The sequence below is a fragment of the Penicillium coprophilum genome, assembly GCF_028826855.1.
Source record: "Penicillium coprophilum strain IBT 35676 chromosome Unknown utg000001l_segment0_segment0, whole genome shotgun sequence".
NCBI classification, from domain to species: Eukaryota; Fungi; Ascomycota; class Eurotiomycetes; order Eurotiales; family Aspergillaceae; genus Penicillium; species Penicillium coprophilum.
Window position 1 is genome coordinate 428,301 of NW_026622720.1, and position 19,353 is coordinate 447,653.

Genomic DNA, 19,353 nt, shown 5'->3' on the forward strand with positions numbered 1-19,353 from the left:
AGAAAAGAGATACAAAGAAGAAGAGAAGAAAATAGAGAGAAAGAAAAAGGTCAAGTTTCCACCCCACCAATTTACACAGGTCAAACACTGGTGGGGGAAGAGTGCATCTTGGCATGTGGTCTGTACATATGCATGTACAACATGTATAACATGTAACATGTATACAAATGTACATTTAAATAGTAATGTCTATCTTTTCGGTCTTTTGTCTGGTCTTTTTTTTTTTTTTGAAGTTCTTGGTCTCGGGGTTTTTTTTTTGTTTTTTCGATGTCTCTGCTGAATGAGGTTTTGTATATTGTTTTGTCTTTTTGTTTAGATGCTCTATGTATAGATATAGCTGATAGGTTAGGAGGGATTCTTATGTCATATCGGGGTACGCAGTATGGAGTATTACCTAGCAACATATATCGTGTAGCTGGGGTCTAATGGGATTAGGGGGAAATAGGGAGGAATAATAATATAATATAGGGGAATACATTAAAATAGAACGAGAGAAACAAACTAACCAAACTAATTGAAATCGAATTAAACTAATCAAACTCAAGGGACTAGAGGGACTAGAGAAGAACTAGAAGATCCAAGAATAGGGAGAAAAAAAAAGGGGATAGGAGAGAATAGGAGTCAAAGCCGCATGCGGTCTCGATTTCCGTCTGTCTCCGGCTTCACCGCCGTCTCCTTTTTCTTGAAATATATACTCTTACACTTACTCTTCTCTATCCCACTGCGTAACTTCCTTTTTCTTCTACTCGTTCTACTCGAAATGCGAATGTCAAATCATTCATCTCTCCCGCATAAGTGCTTATCTTAGTACTTTCCCCGCTGATGCGCTGATGCGCCCCCTCACACTTGATTACCCGGCACCTCTCATCTTCCTTTCCCTTGGATTCTTCTACCTCTCCCATACTGTGGTCTCCATTCAGGTGTTCGCAATGTATCACACATCTTCTTACTAAAAAAAACAAAAACAAAAAAACACAAAAACATAAGCCGTCAAGTCCCGACCATGGCGCGCGCCGACGATTCATACTCTCGAGAGTCGGCCTTTCCAGTCATGAAAAACCGACTGGTGGGAGAATCTGGATCGCTCCAGAGTTCTAAACAGGCGAGACCGGGCATTGAGACTGGAAGGACTGCCTCCTATCATATCTTTCCGTCTCGAGATCCCAACTCTCATGATCAATTCCCCTTTCCCGATCTTGCCGACAATTCGCATTCTCCAGTCAACCTCAAAAAGCGCAACTCCATGGCTTCAAGCATGGCCATGCATGATACCACACCGGGCGAACAACCGTGGAATTCGAGACAGCAGTTGATGCATGCTTCTGAAGACAACATATCCTCCGAAGCTCTTCACTCTCGCCCTCACAAAAGCAAATCAATGAAATCCAAGGTCCATATCAAGCCCATTCTGCGGAAACTCTCTCGGGATGATCCACCGTCGACCTCAATCGATCTGTCCCGATCGTCCACTGACCAAGAAGGATTGGGGATTTACATGAATTTCGAGCGGGAGCGCCAACGCAGCGGGTCCCTCACAGGTGTGACTTTTAAAAGAACGCCTTCCGGTCTTCACAATCGATCTACAAGTGGGACCTCTCAGTTCTCAAATGGATCTAGCTCGACTGCGAGCAAGCCCGGATCCCAGTATGTGCACCCCATGCGACAGACGCCTCGAGCGTACACTCCACCACTAGGCCGATCTTACGAGGAGTCGAGCCATGATAGCGACGAACTGGCCGAAAGCCCCGAGTCGGAACCTGTGTCTATCCAAGAAACCCGTAGTCCTTCAGGCCCGGCCCTACCCCGGCTGTCATTGCAGATCCAAGATGATTCTTTTACCCGTCTCCCCGGGATTTCACAGACCAATGTGACCAGTCGACCGTCCTTTGGATACTCGCGGGAGACTGATGGTACTGCATCTCCGATGTCCAGAACCTCCCTCGACTTCGTCTTCCGATCCCGAACCCGAACTAGCACCGATCCCATATCCCGTGCAGCCACAGTTCAGGCTGCTCGCCAGGCATTTGAGGATAAAGAGGCCGCAAAAAATCGCCGGCTTGAAAAACAACAGATCAAAGCCGAAGAGAGGGGCTCCCGGCGTCGCCTGAAGCGACACGTGTCGGAAGATCCCGAGTCTCCTGTACAGTCTAGGGAAGAGATCTCCGAGAAACCCCAAAGATCCGTGCATGAGCCCCAAACCTCGGTCTCTTGGAAATCCCAATCAAAAAGCACATGGGTTCTCTTCATGACCTGGCTTCGAACTCGAGTGTTCAAATTGCGACGCAAGATCAAGAAACTTCATTGATTCTGGCATCTTGCGTCGTTTTTTTTTTTTTCCTTTGTTTTTTTCCTTTGTTTCGTCTCCTTTCTCTTTTTTTTTTTTTGTTCCAAGTTCATACTTCCAATGAGCGGGCGATTGATTGTTCCCCTGGTGTTTGATCTCGGAGTCTTCTGTTTTTTTTTTTTTTTTTTTTTTTTTTTTTTTTTGCACCTTGATGGAGATAGCGCTCCATATGAGCAAGATACACGGCGTCTGGATTGCTGTCTTTGCAACGCATGCGTTTGGCATCTCTAGGCGATTGCAGGTCGAGTGTCCTAGGGATTGGGACATAGCATTTCCAAGCGCATTTCTTTTATGCATGGATGAGAAATGTGGGATATGATTCCCCAATGGTCCCAGACCAAATTATGAAATGGATCTCATACAATTATTCACTTGTGCTCTGTAAATGTAGTGTTCAACGTCGTCAATGTTATCGAGGGATGTAGTCACGTGTCCAAACTGCGTTGTCCGCTTCTTCCCCAAATTTCCCCCAGGACTACGGCGCACAGCAGCGACAACAACCGCCTGATAAGCTCCACATCTTCCAGCTTTATCTATTTCTGCCAATAGACGCACCTCCACGGAGGGGAGCGTCTCCTTCATCATGGTGTACGATTGGTCCGGAAAGCGGGAAATCTGCTTCCAGATGTACATCCAGGAAAAGAAGGCGTTGGAAGAGATCATGGAGTACATGCGGACTGCATGTCAGTTTGCGCCCAGGTAAGTGTATACACTCGCTTTCGTCTGTTAGACACCAATTGATTTTCGTCACTTCTCTAGCAAACGTGCCTTTCAGACTCAGTTCAAACGATGGGGCTTTCCGTCGAAACAAAATCCAGCGCACAAGAATATTGAGCTCGTCGCCCGAGTTAAACAGCTTTGGGAACGGAACACAAGCCAGCGGGACATGCTTCGTATCTTGAATGATGAAGGCTTTGAGATTAAAGAGAGGGAATTAATGCGAGTGCGCGCAAAAAATCGCTGGCTGCTGCGAGTCCCCAATGGAATGAAGTCCCAGTCAAATGTCGAGGAACAAGCTGTCCCACCGGAGGATGAGGGCCTACTCGCCTTACAACAGGAAGTATACAAGGTCGAAAGTGCTCTCGACGATCCCCATCCTCCCCTTACACAAACAGATGGTGAACGCCCAACAACTGAGTCCCCGGCTCTCTCGCCAGAGGTCATCGCAAAACGCCAAGAGCGACTAGACCGCCTAAAGACTGAAAGTGCAGAACGCTGGGCATCGCGAAAACGTCGTCGTCGGACTCGAGGATGGGCCGGGCTGCCGGCTGACCCTCCGGGGCCTCCACGCTTTCCATCGGAGACAACTATCGATGAGAGCAAGCAGTACCTCAATCTAGACAACACTATGTACCGGCAGATTAGAGACCATTTCCAGCGAATCTGCGAAGAAGCAGGCTTCATCAAGAAAACCGCAGCTGGCCCTGAGAGATGGCAAGCTGCGAAAGACAAATTGATCCAAGAATCCGCGCACCTCCAACTGGTGTTTAACACAGATCCTACCCAACGTGACGCGAAGGCCCTTGCACTCGATGTTGTGTGCACCGATGTCACCAAACGAATGCGGACTCTAGAGAGACGCATGACGATCGCGGAGGCGAAAAATGCTCTGGGGATCAACCCGGAAGAAAGTCGGCAGATTCGAAATGCGTTCTATGACACCTTGAAGGTGGATCACTTCACAAGCAAGTTAGAGGCTGGCGATGAACACTGGAAAGAACTCAAAGAGCAATGGATTGCGAACTCGGAGCTGCTTCAGCAAATCCTCGCGCCTGGGCCAGCCGACCCAGATCATGGCAACAAACTAAAGGCTCTAGAAGTTCTCTGTCGTGATGTTATGAAGAGGCTTCGAGACGACCAGACGAAGCGAGACCCGGCACGTAAGAGATCATCGGCACGTGTCGAGTCTCGAAACCCAACCCCGTCCACGTCCTCTATGGGCGGCATGCTAAGCAACGAGATCAGCAATGGAATTAGTACTTTGGCCTCTCAGGCGCTGGCCAGTGCACCCATTTCGGCTACTGAAATTGGCGATATGCAAATTGACCCTTCACTACTCCAGGCTGCGAACGACCCGTCCTTCTCGGCCAATCCACACCACGACGCAGGCAATGGCTTTGAATATGTGGATCCCATGCTCAGTTCCGCATTACTACATACTCCCGTCTGGCTCCATGTTGATTCGAGGGACCAGTCACAAGAAACAACACAAAAACCCTGGCTCGAAAAACTAGCCACACGAACAGTGGAAGAGCTCCGGCAATTGATTGGCGTCAGGTATCCCTATTCAATCATCGCCCGAATCGAGGGCATTGATAGGGATGAGGAAGGGAACGAGATTCGATTCTCAATCGACGATGATCACGAATTGGATGCATACTTGACTCATATCCACGGAAGGAAGGCGTTGCTTGATTTTACCTTGGGACAGATATGAAAACTGTCTGCCCTGGTGGCAAGGCGTAGATACGGTTTAGCTAAACAGCGATTATTACCCCCATATTAAGAGAATGGACGCAATTTTATTGTCAGAAATAGAATAAATAAGACATTCTTCCGTGACTGATTACGAGATGCTCGATACCACGAGGGACTTGTGTAGTAAAAGATAAATCATAAAGTTTTTGGGGGTCCTAAAGGTGACCTTATACATATACATTGTTCGCTGTTCACAATTCCAATGTTCAAAAACAGAAAACCCCTGTTAACCGCTACACCTGTGCACCGAATAAGAAATTGCCATGGACGAAACTCATCTGCTTAGTTGGCGCCGAGTGTTTGGACCACATTCCTAAAAAGGACTCCAATAGCAGGCAAGGAGAACGATGGAGTCTCACCAAATACACTAGCTAGTCCCTTGGTTTGAGCAGAAAATTCATCGACGTCGTCAGATTGAGCGAATGGCCTCTCCGGTCCACGGGTGAAGAGAGTTGCCAATCCATTATCGAGTTGGCCAGTCACATCACGAGACTGGTTGTTCTGGGTCTTCTGGGGAGCCTTTTCCAGACAGCCGAGTCGTTGCACAGTTGCCGCGGAGTCCACGACGATATAATCACCGGAATAAGCATCTGAGAGCAGTGCAACCGGAGAGGTCTGCAGGGTTTCCTGGAACACCACCTCAAAGGATGGGACATCGTAGATCTTAATTTGGAATCGCACCTTGCGTCGTTTCTTGTGTGACGAACTCGTAACAATTGCCAATGACTTTGTTCTGGGATTTACGGCAATGAATTTTGAGTTCCCGGCAGGCGAATCCACGGACTCCGACAACTGGATTGTTTTAACGACATCGTCAACTGTGTCCCAGGCAGCCACCGAGTGGGTAGAAGCAACGATCAAATGGCTTCCCAGGAAACTTGTTGAGCAAGGGTTTCCAAGGAAAACACCGGTGCGTCGGTAGTGGACAGAGCAGTTTCGTGCATCGATCAGGAGGACAAGGCCATCGTTTGCAGCCGATGTCGACGGCAGGCAAACAGCCAATACTGAGCCATCCTCGGAAAAACTCATACAAGCCGCATCCAGAAGATGATCCTTGGTGGGCTTGAGACATCCCTCTAGGTCAACGGTGCCACGGCACTTCCACGTGTTCAGAGGCTGCTCTAGTTGTTCTTTGGCTTTCAGACCGCTTCGGTATTTCGCAGTTGGGCACCAGAAGCGGAGAACAGAGTCGGAACCTAGAGTTGCAAACTCGTGGGCACCGGGCCGAGCCACCAGACCAAGCACGGCTGAGTGGTGATTCTTAGAGAAATGAGGACCATCAACACGAGTGACCAGTTCCCATGTGTCAGAGGAAGTGTCCCACTTCCAAAACTTCAAAAAGACCTCCGGGCGGGGGGCGGCAGTGGATTTAGCATTAGAAGAGCGATCTAGGGCTTCCACGTCCTGGGGATGAGGGGCCCAGGTATCAACGGTAGCCAACCACTTCGCATCATGCACTATATCCAAGTGCTTAACATCGGGTGCAACAATTTGAGACCCTTCAGGGCTGACGCTCAAAGTAGTCGCATTGGTTCGCGCAAGGGCTTGGCGGGAGATATTGGAGTTGGCACGGGTATCATATGTCTGAAGCACGGCCGCATTTGCAGGCTGAGAGCCATGTTGGTTTTGAGTAAGCTGGTGAGAAGCCGGGACGGCCACAATCAACCGCTCTGGTTGCTGCGGGTGCAATTTCGCCACGACAGATCCCTTGAAGGGCTCGACAGAGCCCGACATGTCTGGGCACAATTGCAATCCGGTGATGGTGGTGAGAGGTTGCAATTCTCTTGTCGACAAGATCATGACAGAGTTATCGGCCAATTTAACCACATACGAGCTGCCACTGGCGGAGACGACAATGTTACAAATAGGGGAGGAAAGATGGGGAAGGAATTGCTTCCGGCCAGTGTCCAATTGCCAGAGAACCATGACCGACTCCTGACCACCAGAGATGATGTAGTTTCCTGATGAATGTGAGCAATCTCTTTCCCTCAAAAACATAGACACGCAGTGGACATACCGTCTTTAGACCAACGGACAGTGTTCACAGAGCCTCTGTGCCAATGCAACTTTCTGGGCGAAGACTTCTTATCATTGAGGTCCTTGGCAAAGAGGGTATTCAAAACGTTCTGGTAGATGAGAATTGAACCGCCGCTCTCTCCTACTGCTAGATCGATGGATTCCGAACCTTTGATCTGGATGTCAAAGCAAGTCGCATTGACAGGAAGGATCGCCTCGCGCCAGGTGTACTGGACAGTCTCAAGGTTTTCGAGCTCTGCGCTGGTTGTGGTACCCATGAACAGATGCTTTCCGTCACTAGCGATGATCACTCGGCCACCGTGGGTAACCTTGATGCTATTGATCTTCTGGCTTGTCTCAAGGGCAGTGGTGCCTTGAATCTTCTTGTCTCCCAGTGTGCTGATCAAGATCTGTCTTTTTCCCTCCTTTTGCGAGACTATGGAGAAGGAAACTGCGGCTGTGTTTCCTTCTTTACCCACCGAGGCTAGGCCCATTGAAATAGTTGTGCAGGTGGTCTCCCAGCGTGTGATGCGCTTTCCAGAACTCCAATTCCATTTGCTGATAGAGCCCGAAGAGGTGAAAATGTAGAGGCTTTCCTGGTCCTCGGGGCAGACGCTGAATCCAATGATCTGCTGGCCAGCCTCCATTTGTAGCGTGCGTGATAGGCGAGAGGTTGAGGTTGCAAATACTTGAACGGCCGTGTCGAGTCCGACAAGGAGATATCTGGGGTAAAAAATGTCAGAACGCGCCTCACTATCTGTGAACAGAAATAGTCCTCACGTTTCATCATCGGTCAGAATTGGATCTAAATTGTTGTAACGACCGCCAACGGGACGTGAGAAAGACCATGGCGCGAAGCCTTTTTGTTTAGTTTCAACATCTTGTGTCTGGACATCGCCATTGGAAACCTCCTTGACACTGTCGGTTGACTCGACGGTCTGGTGGCTTTGGTTTTCATTGGCTCCAGAGACTCTGCGCCTTTTAGATCGCTCTCCATTTGACTTGGCAGGCTTCTCGGACGCCGCATCGCTAAGCCGGGATCGTTTTTGCTGTCGTGCTGATTGATTGGCCGCCATCTTTGCAAGTGAAGCAGGACCGAGAACACAGGAAGAAAAAAAAAAATTTCAATTGTTGGTTAAGCGACTCAGACAATCATAGCTTTTGCAAATTTGAGGCACAGTTGTAAAGACTTGAGTCTGGGGACCGTTATGGCAGATCCGTCTACTTTTTTTTCCCAAGGGAAAAATAAGGCGGGCATTGCTGGCAGAAAATTGTATTTTTCCCGATTCGGTTAGATCGACCTTCAATCTTCGCGGGAAAAAAGTTTGGCTCAAAGCGACATCACTCACCTTCAATCGACGTTGATTATTCATTTCTCATTCTCTGAATCAGCTGCTTGATCGCCCTCGAAATGATTATCCCTGTCCGTTGTTTCTCATGCGGCAAGGTAAGCAGCTGTTTTTCAGTGATATCTGATTCTTTACTAAACTTCCGGTTATAGGTCGTCGGTGACCTCTGGGAGCGTTACCTGCAGCTTTTGGACGATGGTGTCCCGGATGGGTATGATACCCTCCCCTCTGTCACATTTGTTCCTGGCTAACAAACTCTTTTACAGTGACGCTATGGACCAACTTGGCTGCAGACGGTACTGCTGCCGACGAATGATCATGACCCATGTCGATCTGATCGAGAAGCTCCTCCGGTACATTTCTTGTCATTTTGTTATTCCCAAGGATTGTTGCTCATTTTCCATAGTTACAATTCCGCCGAGAAAGATCGCTCCAAGGCTCAAGCATAAGCCAATTATCTTCTCACGCGACTCAACCTGTGGTCGACTTCAAGCTGAGGTCCTCCCGTCAAAAGATCACACAAATACCCTATTCTCCTCTACTATGCAGCCATGCCAGGCCGACCATCCGCCTTTTCGAATAATGTCGGTTCGGAGACATAGTGGTCATCTTGAAGTTTGCAAGCAAAAGAAAAAGAAACACCGGCTACTTGAACTTAATGGCATGGTCATTGGTTTTGGCTGGTCGCCACATTCCGATGCTGCCAGTTTGGGATTCCTCTGAGAGCGGTGAAGTGGTTTGAGATGTGACGGGCCCACGCTCCGCCGGGGATAGGATGAAGTTCCTCACAGGTGTCTCTTCCGGTATTTGCATTTAGGGCGGCGTTGTACTCTACACATATGGCGTCAAGGAAGGTATTTGCGTTTTGGTTATCATTATCTTCAATGAATTTACAGCTCAGCGGTTTGCAGTCTGACCCACCAACATTGGGCAAGCACCATTCGTAGCCCAACCCTTTTTTTTCACCCGAACGCCACTGCTTGGTCTTTGGCTCGAAGTATAGCCAGATTTGCAGCGTGAATTGATCCGCTGGTCTCAGACGTCAGGAGGCATTTGCATTTCCATGTTCCTAGCAATGACCAGGTCGATTGATCCACAGAAAACAAAGGTATACGACATGTAAATCGTACTTCGTACTCCCGTATGGAGGATGTACATTAGATGAGTTGTGCCCAACAGTCTAGCCCGATATAAACTGGTAAATTCCCCGCTTGAACGCCTCTGATGGAGCTCGAGACCTCTTTTAGATCTGCAGCATACCCAATATGGATCTATCTGCCCCGATTACATGGGCATCCATAGATGCGCTGTTGGTTTCCACTATTTTGGTTTCCCCTTGAAATTCGCAAATCAAAGGCGTCCAATCCGAACAAATTCCTGAAAATTCTCAAGCTAAATTCCTATCCGAGGGGTAAACTAAGCGCCGTGATGAGCATGCATCTCGACTTCCCTCGGCCACTCATATGGAGGGGAGCTGCATTGGACTATACCGCATCCAGGACAAAAGCGCTTCCATCAGCTTTCACCAATTAGAGAGCAAAGATGTATTACAATAATAGCTATACAATTGCTTCACACTACACCTTTCTCAAGGTCTTTCTTTCTGCAATCGGCCTTCAATTCACATATTAGGACATTTGTCAATGTCAAATCAGGACTTCGAATTCAGCGCTGTATCCGCTATACCCTCCTCCCAACCTAACCATCCAAGTATGCAGATGTATTGAAGAAACAGATATCACGTGTAGTATGCGCTAGGTAAGCGATAAGGGACCGGGCTCAGCTCCCTCGAGTGTTGCGCCCCCCATCTTTTTTTATTTCTCCTTTCCCTTGAGCTTTGTTTTCTTATATCCCATATACATTCGGCTATGGCCGTGAGGTCGCCGCTATCTGTCCTACCATACCACGTCGACTCCGCAAGTCCGGCTTACCATTCTCCACGCTCGATTTCAATGTAAGATACTCACTGGTGCACTGGTTCCTCGGAGTGTCGCTCATGCGTAAACAGGTCTCTTGACGAGGTTTTCAATGAGAATGAGAGTTCCCACTTCTCTGCTTCGGAGCCGATAAAGAACTTATCAGGGGCCGCCAATGAAGAGGATTGTGATGATTGTGATGATTGCGATTCAAATGGAGATGATAGCCCTCCCGAACCTATACGTGGATCTGTGGTTCCTTCTCAGCCAGGACTCACAGTATGTACAACGCGTGTGAGGCTATACATTGCAGTTGCGCTCACACCGTGTAGATCCAAACCGAATATCCAAATCATTTAGGAAACAGCACAAGATCGGACGACGATGAACCTCCGCAGTCGGTGATACATGCTCCGCCAGGATTTGGTGATTTTGTACGAATCCCATCAGGACTGTTGCCGGGTTGGCTAATGGTGAATCTACCTAGGCGCCAATGCAGCCCACTTTTGAGGGCACGGAGAAGTCACAGTCGCCTTCAGTCAGTTCAGATGAGCGAACTGATATAATAAATGTACCTACAAGGACGAGGAAGGTATTTTCCATGACGGTCTTTCCCCGTTTTATACCAGGGGCTAATGGACCTGAGCCCATACAGTTTGGCAATAGTCCAATATCACCGCCCCCATTGACAACATCCATCAGTCTCGCCAATGACTGTACCGAGCGAGCGACGCCACGTGCACAAACAAGGCATGAGTTCGAAGAGTTTGAGAGACGCACCCGTTCGAGTAGCTTGCAAGGTACTATAGCTGATTTCTTTCATGTCGTGCTTTGTTTCATGATAGTCCTTGCTGACCGTGTTTGAAGATATCCCTGAAGGTATCACCATGAGAGTAGATACATTTGAGTCCTAACAAACCTTACTAATCTTAATCCAGGACTAACAAGCAAAGAGGCCGAAATCAACGCCTTAAGAGCTGCTCTTGACGAATGCTGGACACTATGTAATACGCTGGCCAATCTTAGTTATATCCATCGAGAACGTCTTCTCAAATCCCACAACGATGATATGCAAGAGGATGCGTGGCGTTCATGTTGGAGGCTGTGTCAGAAGCTTTATGACACACGCGACGACGACTATGCATCGCAAATCCATCCGACTCTTGATCTCTGTCGAGATTTCTGCCAGGCACTATTCGAGGCTCGTATTCGCGATACTGACCTATCTGACTCGGTCTTACGGGTGAGCTTTGAGTTGAATAATCACCTTTACAACACGCACGATCGAAATCTTCCCGATGCTTTCCGCGAAAGAACCTTGGACTTTTATATCACTTTGTGTCACCGTCTCATGAAGCAGCGCACCCACATCACGGAGACAGACTCTCTCCTAAGTGCATGTTGGACATTAGCCGAGATGCTCTTCAGTATTCGCCAGAGTAAGAGGGAAGAGAAGCCACTGGATGAGGAGTTGTTAGGGTCTGCGGTTCAAGCCTGCTGGGAGCTTTGCGATCTCTTCCGCGAGGGCTGGACCCTCCATAATTTGCGCAACTCAGATCGAGGAACACCTCGGCCGAGCCAAACCACATTCTCCCAGGCATTCCATCAAACCTCGCAGCAGTCAGAGTTGGATTTTGGTGATGATCCAATGAGCCAACTCGGCAACCCCGAGACTCCCACCACTATATTCGAGGACATTGCAACGACCTCACCCGACGAGGCTCCGATTCCCAATATACTCGTATTGGGTTATGGGAACGGGCATAGTAACCCTCATACCAAGTGGTCATCCAATGCATCCAGTATTTCGGAGCAGTCCCGGTCATCCGGTCACACTGCGTCCTCGGCCAACACCGTGACCACTATCTCGGAAGACCCAAATCTCACGCGATTAAAGATCCTGATCACCAAAGCTGCCATAATCAGTGGGTACCAACGGGGTGGGAGCCAGAATCTCTCATCCTTTGTGAAATCACTTCCCTCGGACGCATTTGGCTCCGCGGCGTGGCAGACGTCGTTATTGAAGAATTATAGAAAGGTAGTGGCATTTGACCCGACGTTCCGAAGTGTTGGTCTGCAAGCCCGAGTGGGTGCCATTGATGTTGCGCATGCATGCCAGGCAATGCTGCAAAGCGGCCAGTACTCCTGGCTTCGTGACCTCTACCGGCTCGTCTTTGGGTTCCATATTGAAGAGGCGATGGGCCGCAAGGGTGTGATTATCCAGACCTAGCATCTGGGCCTATTACGACCAGTTTGCACTGTGTCCTATGGAAGGTGCTCTCCCCTGTTGGGAATGATGAGTTACGCGCAACTCGTCGACATCCGACGTAGGACGTGGGGGGCGAGTGTATCTTGTCGTGCTCCTATTGTGTACAGAATTGGTTTTATATTCCATATTTGGGGTTGGTATTCTCCCCTAATGGGTTCTCGTTGGAGTTTGGACTTGTTTTGTGGTCCATACGTCCATAACTCTGAGTGGGTGGAATCTCAATTTGCTTTCAGCCTCGAGGATAAAAGGCATATATTTCACATTCGTTTGCCAGGATCCTTGTAGGCGATGTTACATTGCATTTAATTAATTTCACATGGTTGATCCACTCCTACCCCAGATGTATGCAGCTCATCCCTCATCCGGGGGCGAGTGAAATGGAGTTATCTGATCAGATTCGAATATCTATATCCTAGAAATGTGTGACACTGTCTTCAATCCTACACGATAGGGGAGTCGAAATTTCAATCTATCTGCACGTACGGCGTAGATCTAAACATCATACTCATGGTGAGAATGTTCTGCGCCTTCGGAAGCCTGCCGTTTGAAAAGCATGGCGCATCAAGCCACGTTGAATTTGGCTTAGTGGGAACTGGGCAACTGAGACTTGGATCATGTGGTCGCAGGGAATACCTAGGGACGGGATAGAATGATTAATCGAATAGTTCACTTCCCTCAGATATACATGGTGAAGGTAAATCTATACCGGTATATTTGCTTCGGAGATAGAGATCGAAATCGAGATACAGATATATCGAGATATAGATATCAAGATAGCTTTGATTCTCAACTGAGCATTGGATTAGCTTTAGGCTTACTATTTAGTTTCTACCGGCCTATATGCATGTGAGATTCGTGTTTGGTCCCCTTTCCTAGTCGGGTAGACAACTCTGCCCTCGGCTTGACATCTTTTTCTTTTCTTTTCTGTTTACCCCCCTTTTTTTTTCCCTTGCCATTCCACGGTGGGGTATTCACCACATCCCCCGGGTTTTCTGGGTCCCTACGAGGGAACACACATAGTCCGAGCTTGGTGCCTCGTCCACGGTGAGAGCCATGTTTATATAAGGATTGAGCCTGTTCCCTCAGGAACTGCTCCTTGAGGTTCACAAAGCCCTATACCTTCCCATTTCCTTCTTTCCCTGGATAAGATATATATATATATATATATATATATATAGCCATACAGCGTTCCTCGGCCCTGGCATCATCTTTATATCAATTGGGATACCTGCATCGCCATGGTCGTTCCTACCTTCGCCGGCATGTCCGGAAAGCTCTTGTCGCGTGCGGTTAGCACAACTGCGACAATGGGATTTCTGTTGTTCGGTTATGATCGTGTGTGGTATTGATCCAAACCAGGCAGAGTGATGTGCTAATAAGATCTGCTGTAGAGGGTATCATGAGTGGTATCATTGACGCTCAAGCTTTCACTGATATCCTGACCGAGCTGAAAGGAAATGCAACTATGCAGGGCACCGTCACTGCTCTCTATGAGATTGGTAAGTCTTCGAGAATAAGCATTGGTTCGGATTTCCAGCTTGATGCTAAGATTACCCCAGGCTGCCTCTTTGGTGCCATATTCATGCTCATATGGGGTGACTGGCTCGGTCGTCGTAGGGGTATAATCAGCGGTGCTATAATCATGATCCTTGGGGTGATCGTGCAGGTGACTTCTTATGCCGACAAGCAGCCCCTCGCACAGTTTACCATCGGGCGTATAATCACTGGCGTGGGTAATGGAATGAACACTTCCACCATCCCCACCTACCAGGCCGGTAGGTATTCAATGAATTGACATAAAATCATGTTACCGCAGAGTCAGATTGTTAATTTTGAATCTAGAGTGCTCTCGGACCTCAAATCGGGGTCTTCTCATCTGTATAGAGGGTGGTACCATTGCGTTTGGTACACTGATTGCTTATTGGATTGATTTTGGCGCATCGTATGGCCCCCTGATCTGATTTGGCGTTTCCCTATTGCCTTCCAGTGCGTGTTTGGCTTGTTCATTATCGTCGGTATGATTCTTCTACCCGAGTCGCCGCGCTGGCTTTTCACGCGCGAACGCTACGAGGAAGGGGAGGAAGTTATTGCTGCACTCCTAGGGGCCGAACCGCAGTCCCACGAGGTAAATCTCCAGAAGAACATCATCATGGAGTCTATCCGCGCCTCTGGTCAGATGGGGAAGACCACCCCAATGTCCGCCGTCTTTACCGGTGGCAAGACTCAGCACTTCCGCCGTATGCTCCTCGGGGTGTCATCCCAGCTCATGCAACAGATTGGTGGATGCAATGCTGTTATCTACTACTTGCCTATCCTTTTCAGGGACTCAATCAAGCTGGAGGGAAAGCTTCCATCTATTCTCGGTGGTGTCAACATGATTGTCTACTCTATATTTGCCACTGCTTCTTGGTTTCTGATTGAACGAGTTGGTCGTCGCAAGCTTTTTCTGTACGGTACTGTTGGCCAGATGGTCTCGATGCTTATCACCTTCGCTTGCTTGGTTTCAGACAAGGCCGGCCCAGCCAAGGGTGCTGCTTTTGGTCTTTTTATCTACATTGCTAGCTTTGGTGCTACCTGGTTGCCACTGCCCTGGTGCGTCCTAGGCCTAAGTCTCAGATTTATATTTTACTGATGGAATTATAGGTTGTACCCAGCTGAAATCAGCCCAATCAAGACCCGTGCCAAAGCCAATGCACTTTCAACATGTTCCAACTGGCTTTTCAACTTTTTGATTGTGATGGTGACCCCGATCATGATCAAAAAGATTAAATGGGGAACATATCTCTTCTTTGCAGGGATGAACGCTTGCTTCTTACCCGTTATCTACTTTTTCTACCCCGAGACTGCCCGACGCTCTCTGGAAGAAATTGATCTGATATTTGCCAAGGGCTTCTCCGAAAATATCAGCTACGTGCGCGCTGCAAATGAGCTACCTTACCTTTCTGACGAGGATATTGAGCGTGTCGCGATCCAGTATGGATTTGCTACTGCTGACGAAACGAAAACCGGTGGGCTTACTGGAAGAGCGGACGATGCCTCTGAGTGTTACCAGCCAGTTCTTTGAACAAAAGAGTGCATTTCAACGAGATACTAAGTACAAAGAGAGAAGGAAAAGGAAGAAAGAAAACTATAAGACAGGATCCTTTGTGGGGTCCTATCACCCTAAACATTCAAACAATATAAACTCTATTAAGATAGAAATATCCAGTAGAATCTTCTCGGTAGAAAGGATCTACCTTCTAGATTGTTATATAACCCCTAACTAAGAATATAATTAGTCCTTAAATACTAGTTTATTATTATTACTATAGTCCTTAAGGAGTTAATCTTCTTTATTAGTATTAAGCTATTCCTATTTATATATAGAAGGACTAGGTTTTAAGGGGTACTATATATAGAACTCCTATACTTTCCTTAGTATATACTTTATATCACTAGTGGGATACTCTTATAAATTAAGGTTATATCCTACCTATTATACTTTATATTATAGCTTCTAGTAATATATCCTAGTGTCTAGAACCTTCTTAACTTCCTATTTATCTATCTCCCTAACCTATATTAGTAGAGGTATGTCTATATATTATCCTTCTAAGGGCTCTATTATAGCTACCTTTTATAGCTTACTTAGGTAAAAGATAGGGTATACTTAGATTATCTCTAGTAGATCTATCTTATAGGACTTACCTACTTTCTTAATAATCTTATATAGCCTACTAGCTAGGTATAAGAGCTTTCTACTTAGCTAATCCTAGAGCTAGTCCTTTATTATAATAAATACTAAGTCACTAACTCTAAAATCCTTTTCTTAGTAGTACTTATTCGCTTAATTACGGAGCGAAGCGAAGTAACCTATATCATAAGGGCTTATGTATACATCATGTGACCTTACTCCTATATAAGGTCTAAATCTATAGAGTTCTAATACGGTAAAAATATTATCGCTAAGAAATAGTAGAATAATTCTACTAGTAGTAGATATCCGCTAAGCCTAGTAATTATAATTCTTTACTATATGATATAAACCGCCTGAATCTAAATTCGATAGTAACTACGCAATTAAAACCTAGTACCTAACTAGGTAAAAACCTTGTCACTTCGCTCTATAAGGACTATCTAGTGGCCGAAGGCTACTAAGATCCCTTATAAATCTATAGCTACTATAACTTTATAACTTACTTCTTAGTCTAAGTCTAGATATCCTATAGCTTAGAGAGTATTTATACTATATCTTACTTATTTAGTATTACTATCTCTTAGTCTTTCTAGTTAAATATTATTAAAGGTTTATATCCTCTTTCTATAAAGAAAGATAATTTCTTTATTATATCCTAGGGGAGAATGAAAGCTATAAAATTAACTATTAGTAAAATCTCTAACTAGTTATCCTAGTTTTATTTAATATATAGTTATAACCTCTATACTATATACTAATTTATAATCTTACTCTACCTATCTATTTAGGGGTAGTATATAGTTAATAGTTTTCTCTTAATCCTAAGGATCCTATAGAATTTAGTCTAAAATTCGGAGATAAACTATCCTCTATAATTAGATATAATCGTTTCTAGAATCCCTATAATTTAAATAATATAGTTAATAAATAATTAGGCTATCTATTTAGTATTTATATCTTTATAATAAGGAATAGAGATTAGTCGCTTATTTAATTAGTTAATAATAATAAAGATAGTATTATAACTATAATAATCTTTAGGGAATAAATAGAAATCTATAGAGAGATACTACTAAGGTCTCTTAGGAATTAGTAGGGGTTATTACAGAGCGAAGCGAAGTAACCTATATTATAAGGGCTTAGGTATATACCACGTGACCTTACTCCTATATAAGGTCCAAATAGACTTCGGCAGAACCCATTTTGGGTCGGAACCTCCGACCCAAAACCCAACCCATTGGGTTTTGGGTTCCGCCCTCTATAACCCAACCCAACCCAAAACCCAATGGGTTAAACCCAATAACCCAATAATAACCCATTTAAACCCATTTTTGTATAAAATATAGGTCTTAGCGTTTATAATAATACTAAGTCATTCAAATAAATTACTGTTTTTTATAACTGTTCTAGTTTGTTCATCGAATATTACTATATTATCACAATATTAAGTTACAAAATCTATATAATTACCCTAAGTTTAAAGCTAATAGACTTTATATTATATTGATTACCGATAAAGATTTATATTAATTATAGTATAGTGGTATTCTATTAATTTAAGTATTTATTAACTATAGACTATTAAAAATAGGGTGTTGTTACACCCACCCCCCCTCTGGATCACACCACCCCCCCCTGCCTGAAAATTCAGTCACCGCCTTCCCGATAGGGTGCGACACTGAATTCTGCCTTAATTTGGCCAGTATAGAGTTTTCTGCCATATATTCTACCACAACCATATAATTCTGGTTTATATAGTAAAAAAGTGTGACGATCTGGAAGGTGGATCTTTTCTGCCGAAAAGATTTCCGCTGAAAGGATTCTGCCGAATCTTTCCGCCTTGATAGAGTTTACATTGTTTGTATACTTAGTGGTGATAGGGCCATACAAAGGATCCGGTCCTGAAGTTTTCTTTCTTCCTTTTCCTTCTCTCTCTATACTTAGTATTCTCGTTGAAATACACTCTTTTGTTTAAAGAACTAGCTAGTAATATAATACTAAGTACCACTCTTATTCTAACAAAGCAGTATAACTATATAGACTATCATTGTGATTAGTCTCGGTCCCGCTTTACCCTACTTTCGTTCCTTGGTATTGTATAGCTAAGACCTAATCCGAACCGAAACCCGAACCCGAACCTAATATCTGACCAATTAGAATAGCTAGATCGAAGCGAAACCTAGCTACTAGTCGTGGTAAGTAGCCTATCGCTATATCTAATAAAGAAGATAGTAATAAGTAAGAGATAGTTACTTATAACCTAAATACCCTAATCCCCGAACCGTAGAGACTAGTTAGTACTAGTGAATATAAGGAAGATAATAATAATAGAGAAGGCTTCTCTATTCGTGAGCGACTATGGAAGACTCCGACTTATAAACGATTTCACGAACTCGCCTATAAATACCAGAACTTAAGAAAGAGAGTCTAGGAATTAGAGGACGAGTTAGCTATCCTATATTCTAACAAAATTAAGGCTAAGATAATCATCGAGGCGCTCACTTAGGAGCGAGATAAGGCGATCGCCTACCGAGATATCGCTATCTATAAACGCGGTGATCTTACCTTTCGCCTTATGAATCTCTAGAGCTAGACTAGTGTCGGCGCGCCGATTGTGGAGGCCGCTACTACCTAGAAGTCTATAAAGATACCTAACGCTCCGATACTTAGCGATAGTAAAGAAGTCCGATTTAAAGTGTGGGAAACTATTATCCGGTAGAAAATTAAAGCGAATACCGATTACTACCTATTACTAGTGTACTATAAGCTCTATATATAGAGTTATTACGAAGGGAAGGCCTAGTTATATATTAGACCCTAAATAAGCTCTAAGTCAAGTAACCCCTATATAGACACTAAGGATATAATTATCCACTTAAAAACTATTTTTACGAATCCGAACCAATATACTAAGGCCTATATAGTGTACTATAAATTAATAATAAAGCTAAAGGATAGCTTTACTAATTTCCTTACTAAGTTTATATAGCTTATAGAAGAAGCCACTATAATTAAGGAGAACTATAAGTGTGACTTATACTCGAAGCTACTATATCTACTATAGAGCTAGGTAATATAGGTAGTTAATTAGGAAGCTATAATATTCGAATCTTTCTCTAAGACTTACTAGAGTATATCTTACGAGATTAACCTCTAGTAGGAGGTAAAGACTACTTCCTATATATAATCCACTATTACTCCTAGTGGTAGTATAGGAGTAGGATTAACTATAAAGTTAACCTTTACCCCCTATATAAAACGTAAAGAAAGCTCTAACCCTAGAAGACTCTTAAGCGCTAAGTGGG

At 45.3% G+C, this 19,353-nt stretch overlaps 7 protein-coding genes across 7 annotated transcripts; 6 read left to right on the plus strand and 1 right to left on the minus strand.

The window, feature by feature from the left end:
* Nucleotides 1-1,003: 1,003 nt before the first annotated feature.
* On the plus strand, nt 1,004-2,305 carry N7500_000167 (uncharacterized protein; the record flags this gene model as incomplete). Its single annotated transcript, XM_056671313.1, has 1 exon — nt 1,004-2,305. The coding sequence occupies one exon, from the start codon at nt 1,004-1,006 to the stop codon at nt 2,303-2,305; it is 1,302 nt and encodes a 433-aa protein (XP_056536886.1).
* A 622-nt stretch (nt 2,306-2,927) lies between these two features.
* N7500_000168 (Clr5 domain-containing protein) lies at nt 2,928-4,781 on the plus strand (the record flags this gene model as incomplete). Its single annotated transcript, XM_056671314.1, has 2 exons — nt 2,928-3,043; nt 3,104-4,781. The coding sequence occupies 2 exons, from the start codon at nt 2,928-2,930 to the stop codon at nt 4,779-4,781; spliced, it is 1,794 nt and encodes a 597-aa protein (XP_056536887.1).
* A 323-nt stretch (nt 4,782-5,104) lies between these two features.
* N7500_000169 (WD repeat protein) lies at nt 5,105-7,914 on the minus strand (the record flags this gene model as incomplete). Its single annotated transcript, XM_056671315.1, has 3 exons — nt 5,105-6,783; nt 6,840-7,561; nt 7,619-7,914. The coding sequence occupies 3 exons, from the start codon at nt 7,912-7,914 to the stop codon at nt 5,105-5,107; spliced, it is 2,697 nt and encodes an 898-aa protein (XP_056536888.1).
* A 335-nt stretch (nt 7,915-8,249) lies between these two features.
* N7500_000170 (DNA-directed RNA polymerase core subunit RPB10) lies at nt 8,250-8,636 on the plus strand (the record flags this gene model as incomplete). The annotated part of the gene is made up of 4 exons (XM_056671316.1): nt 8,250-8,285; nt 8,340-8,398; nt 8,454-8,540; nt 8,594-8,636. The coding sequence occupies 4 exons, from the start codon at nt 8,250-8,252 to the stop codon at nt 8,634-8,636; spliced, it is 225 nt and encodes a 74-aa protein (XP_056536889.1).
* Nucleotides 8,637-10,055: 1,419 nt separating this feature from the next.
* Nucleotides 10,056-12,333, plus strand: N7500_000171 (uncharacterized protein; the record flags this gene model as incomplete). Its single annotated transcript, XM_056671317.1, has 6 exons — nt 10,056-10,141; nt 10,196-10,382; nt 10,436-10,537; nt 10,591-10,695; nt 10,759-10,903; nt 11,042-12,333. The coding sequence occupies 6 exons, from the start codon at nt 10,056-10,058 to the stop codon at nt 12,331-12,333; spliced, it is 1,917 nt and encodes a 638-aa protein (XP_056536890.1).
* Nucleotides 12,334-13,771: 1,438 nt separating this feature from the next.
* On the plus strand, nt 13,772-14,333 carry N7500_000172 (Major facilitator superfamily domain general substrate transporter; the record flags this gene model as incomplete). The annotated part of the gene is made up of 2 exons (XM_056671318.1): nt 13,772-14,147; nt 14,257-14,333. 2 exons carry the CDS (start codon nt 13,772-13,774, stop codon nt 14,331-14,333), a joined length of 453 nt encoding a protein of 150 aa, XP_056536891.1.
* A 56-nt stretch (nt 14,334-14,389) lies between these two features.
* N7500_000173 (Major facilitator superfamily domain general substrate transporter) lies at nt 14,390-15,436 on the plus strand (the record flags this gene model as incomplete). The annotated part of the gene is made up of 2 exons (XM_056671319.1): nt 14,390-14,964; nt 15,016-15,436. The coding sequence occupies 2 exons, from the start codon at nt 14,390-14,392 to the stop codon at nt 15,434-15,436; spliced, it is 996 nt and encodes a 331-aa protein (XP_056536892.1).
* Between the last annotated feature and the right edge of the window lie 3,917 nt (nt 15,437-19,353).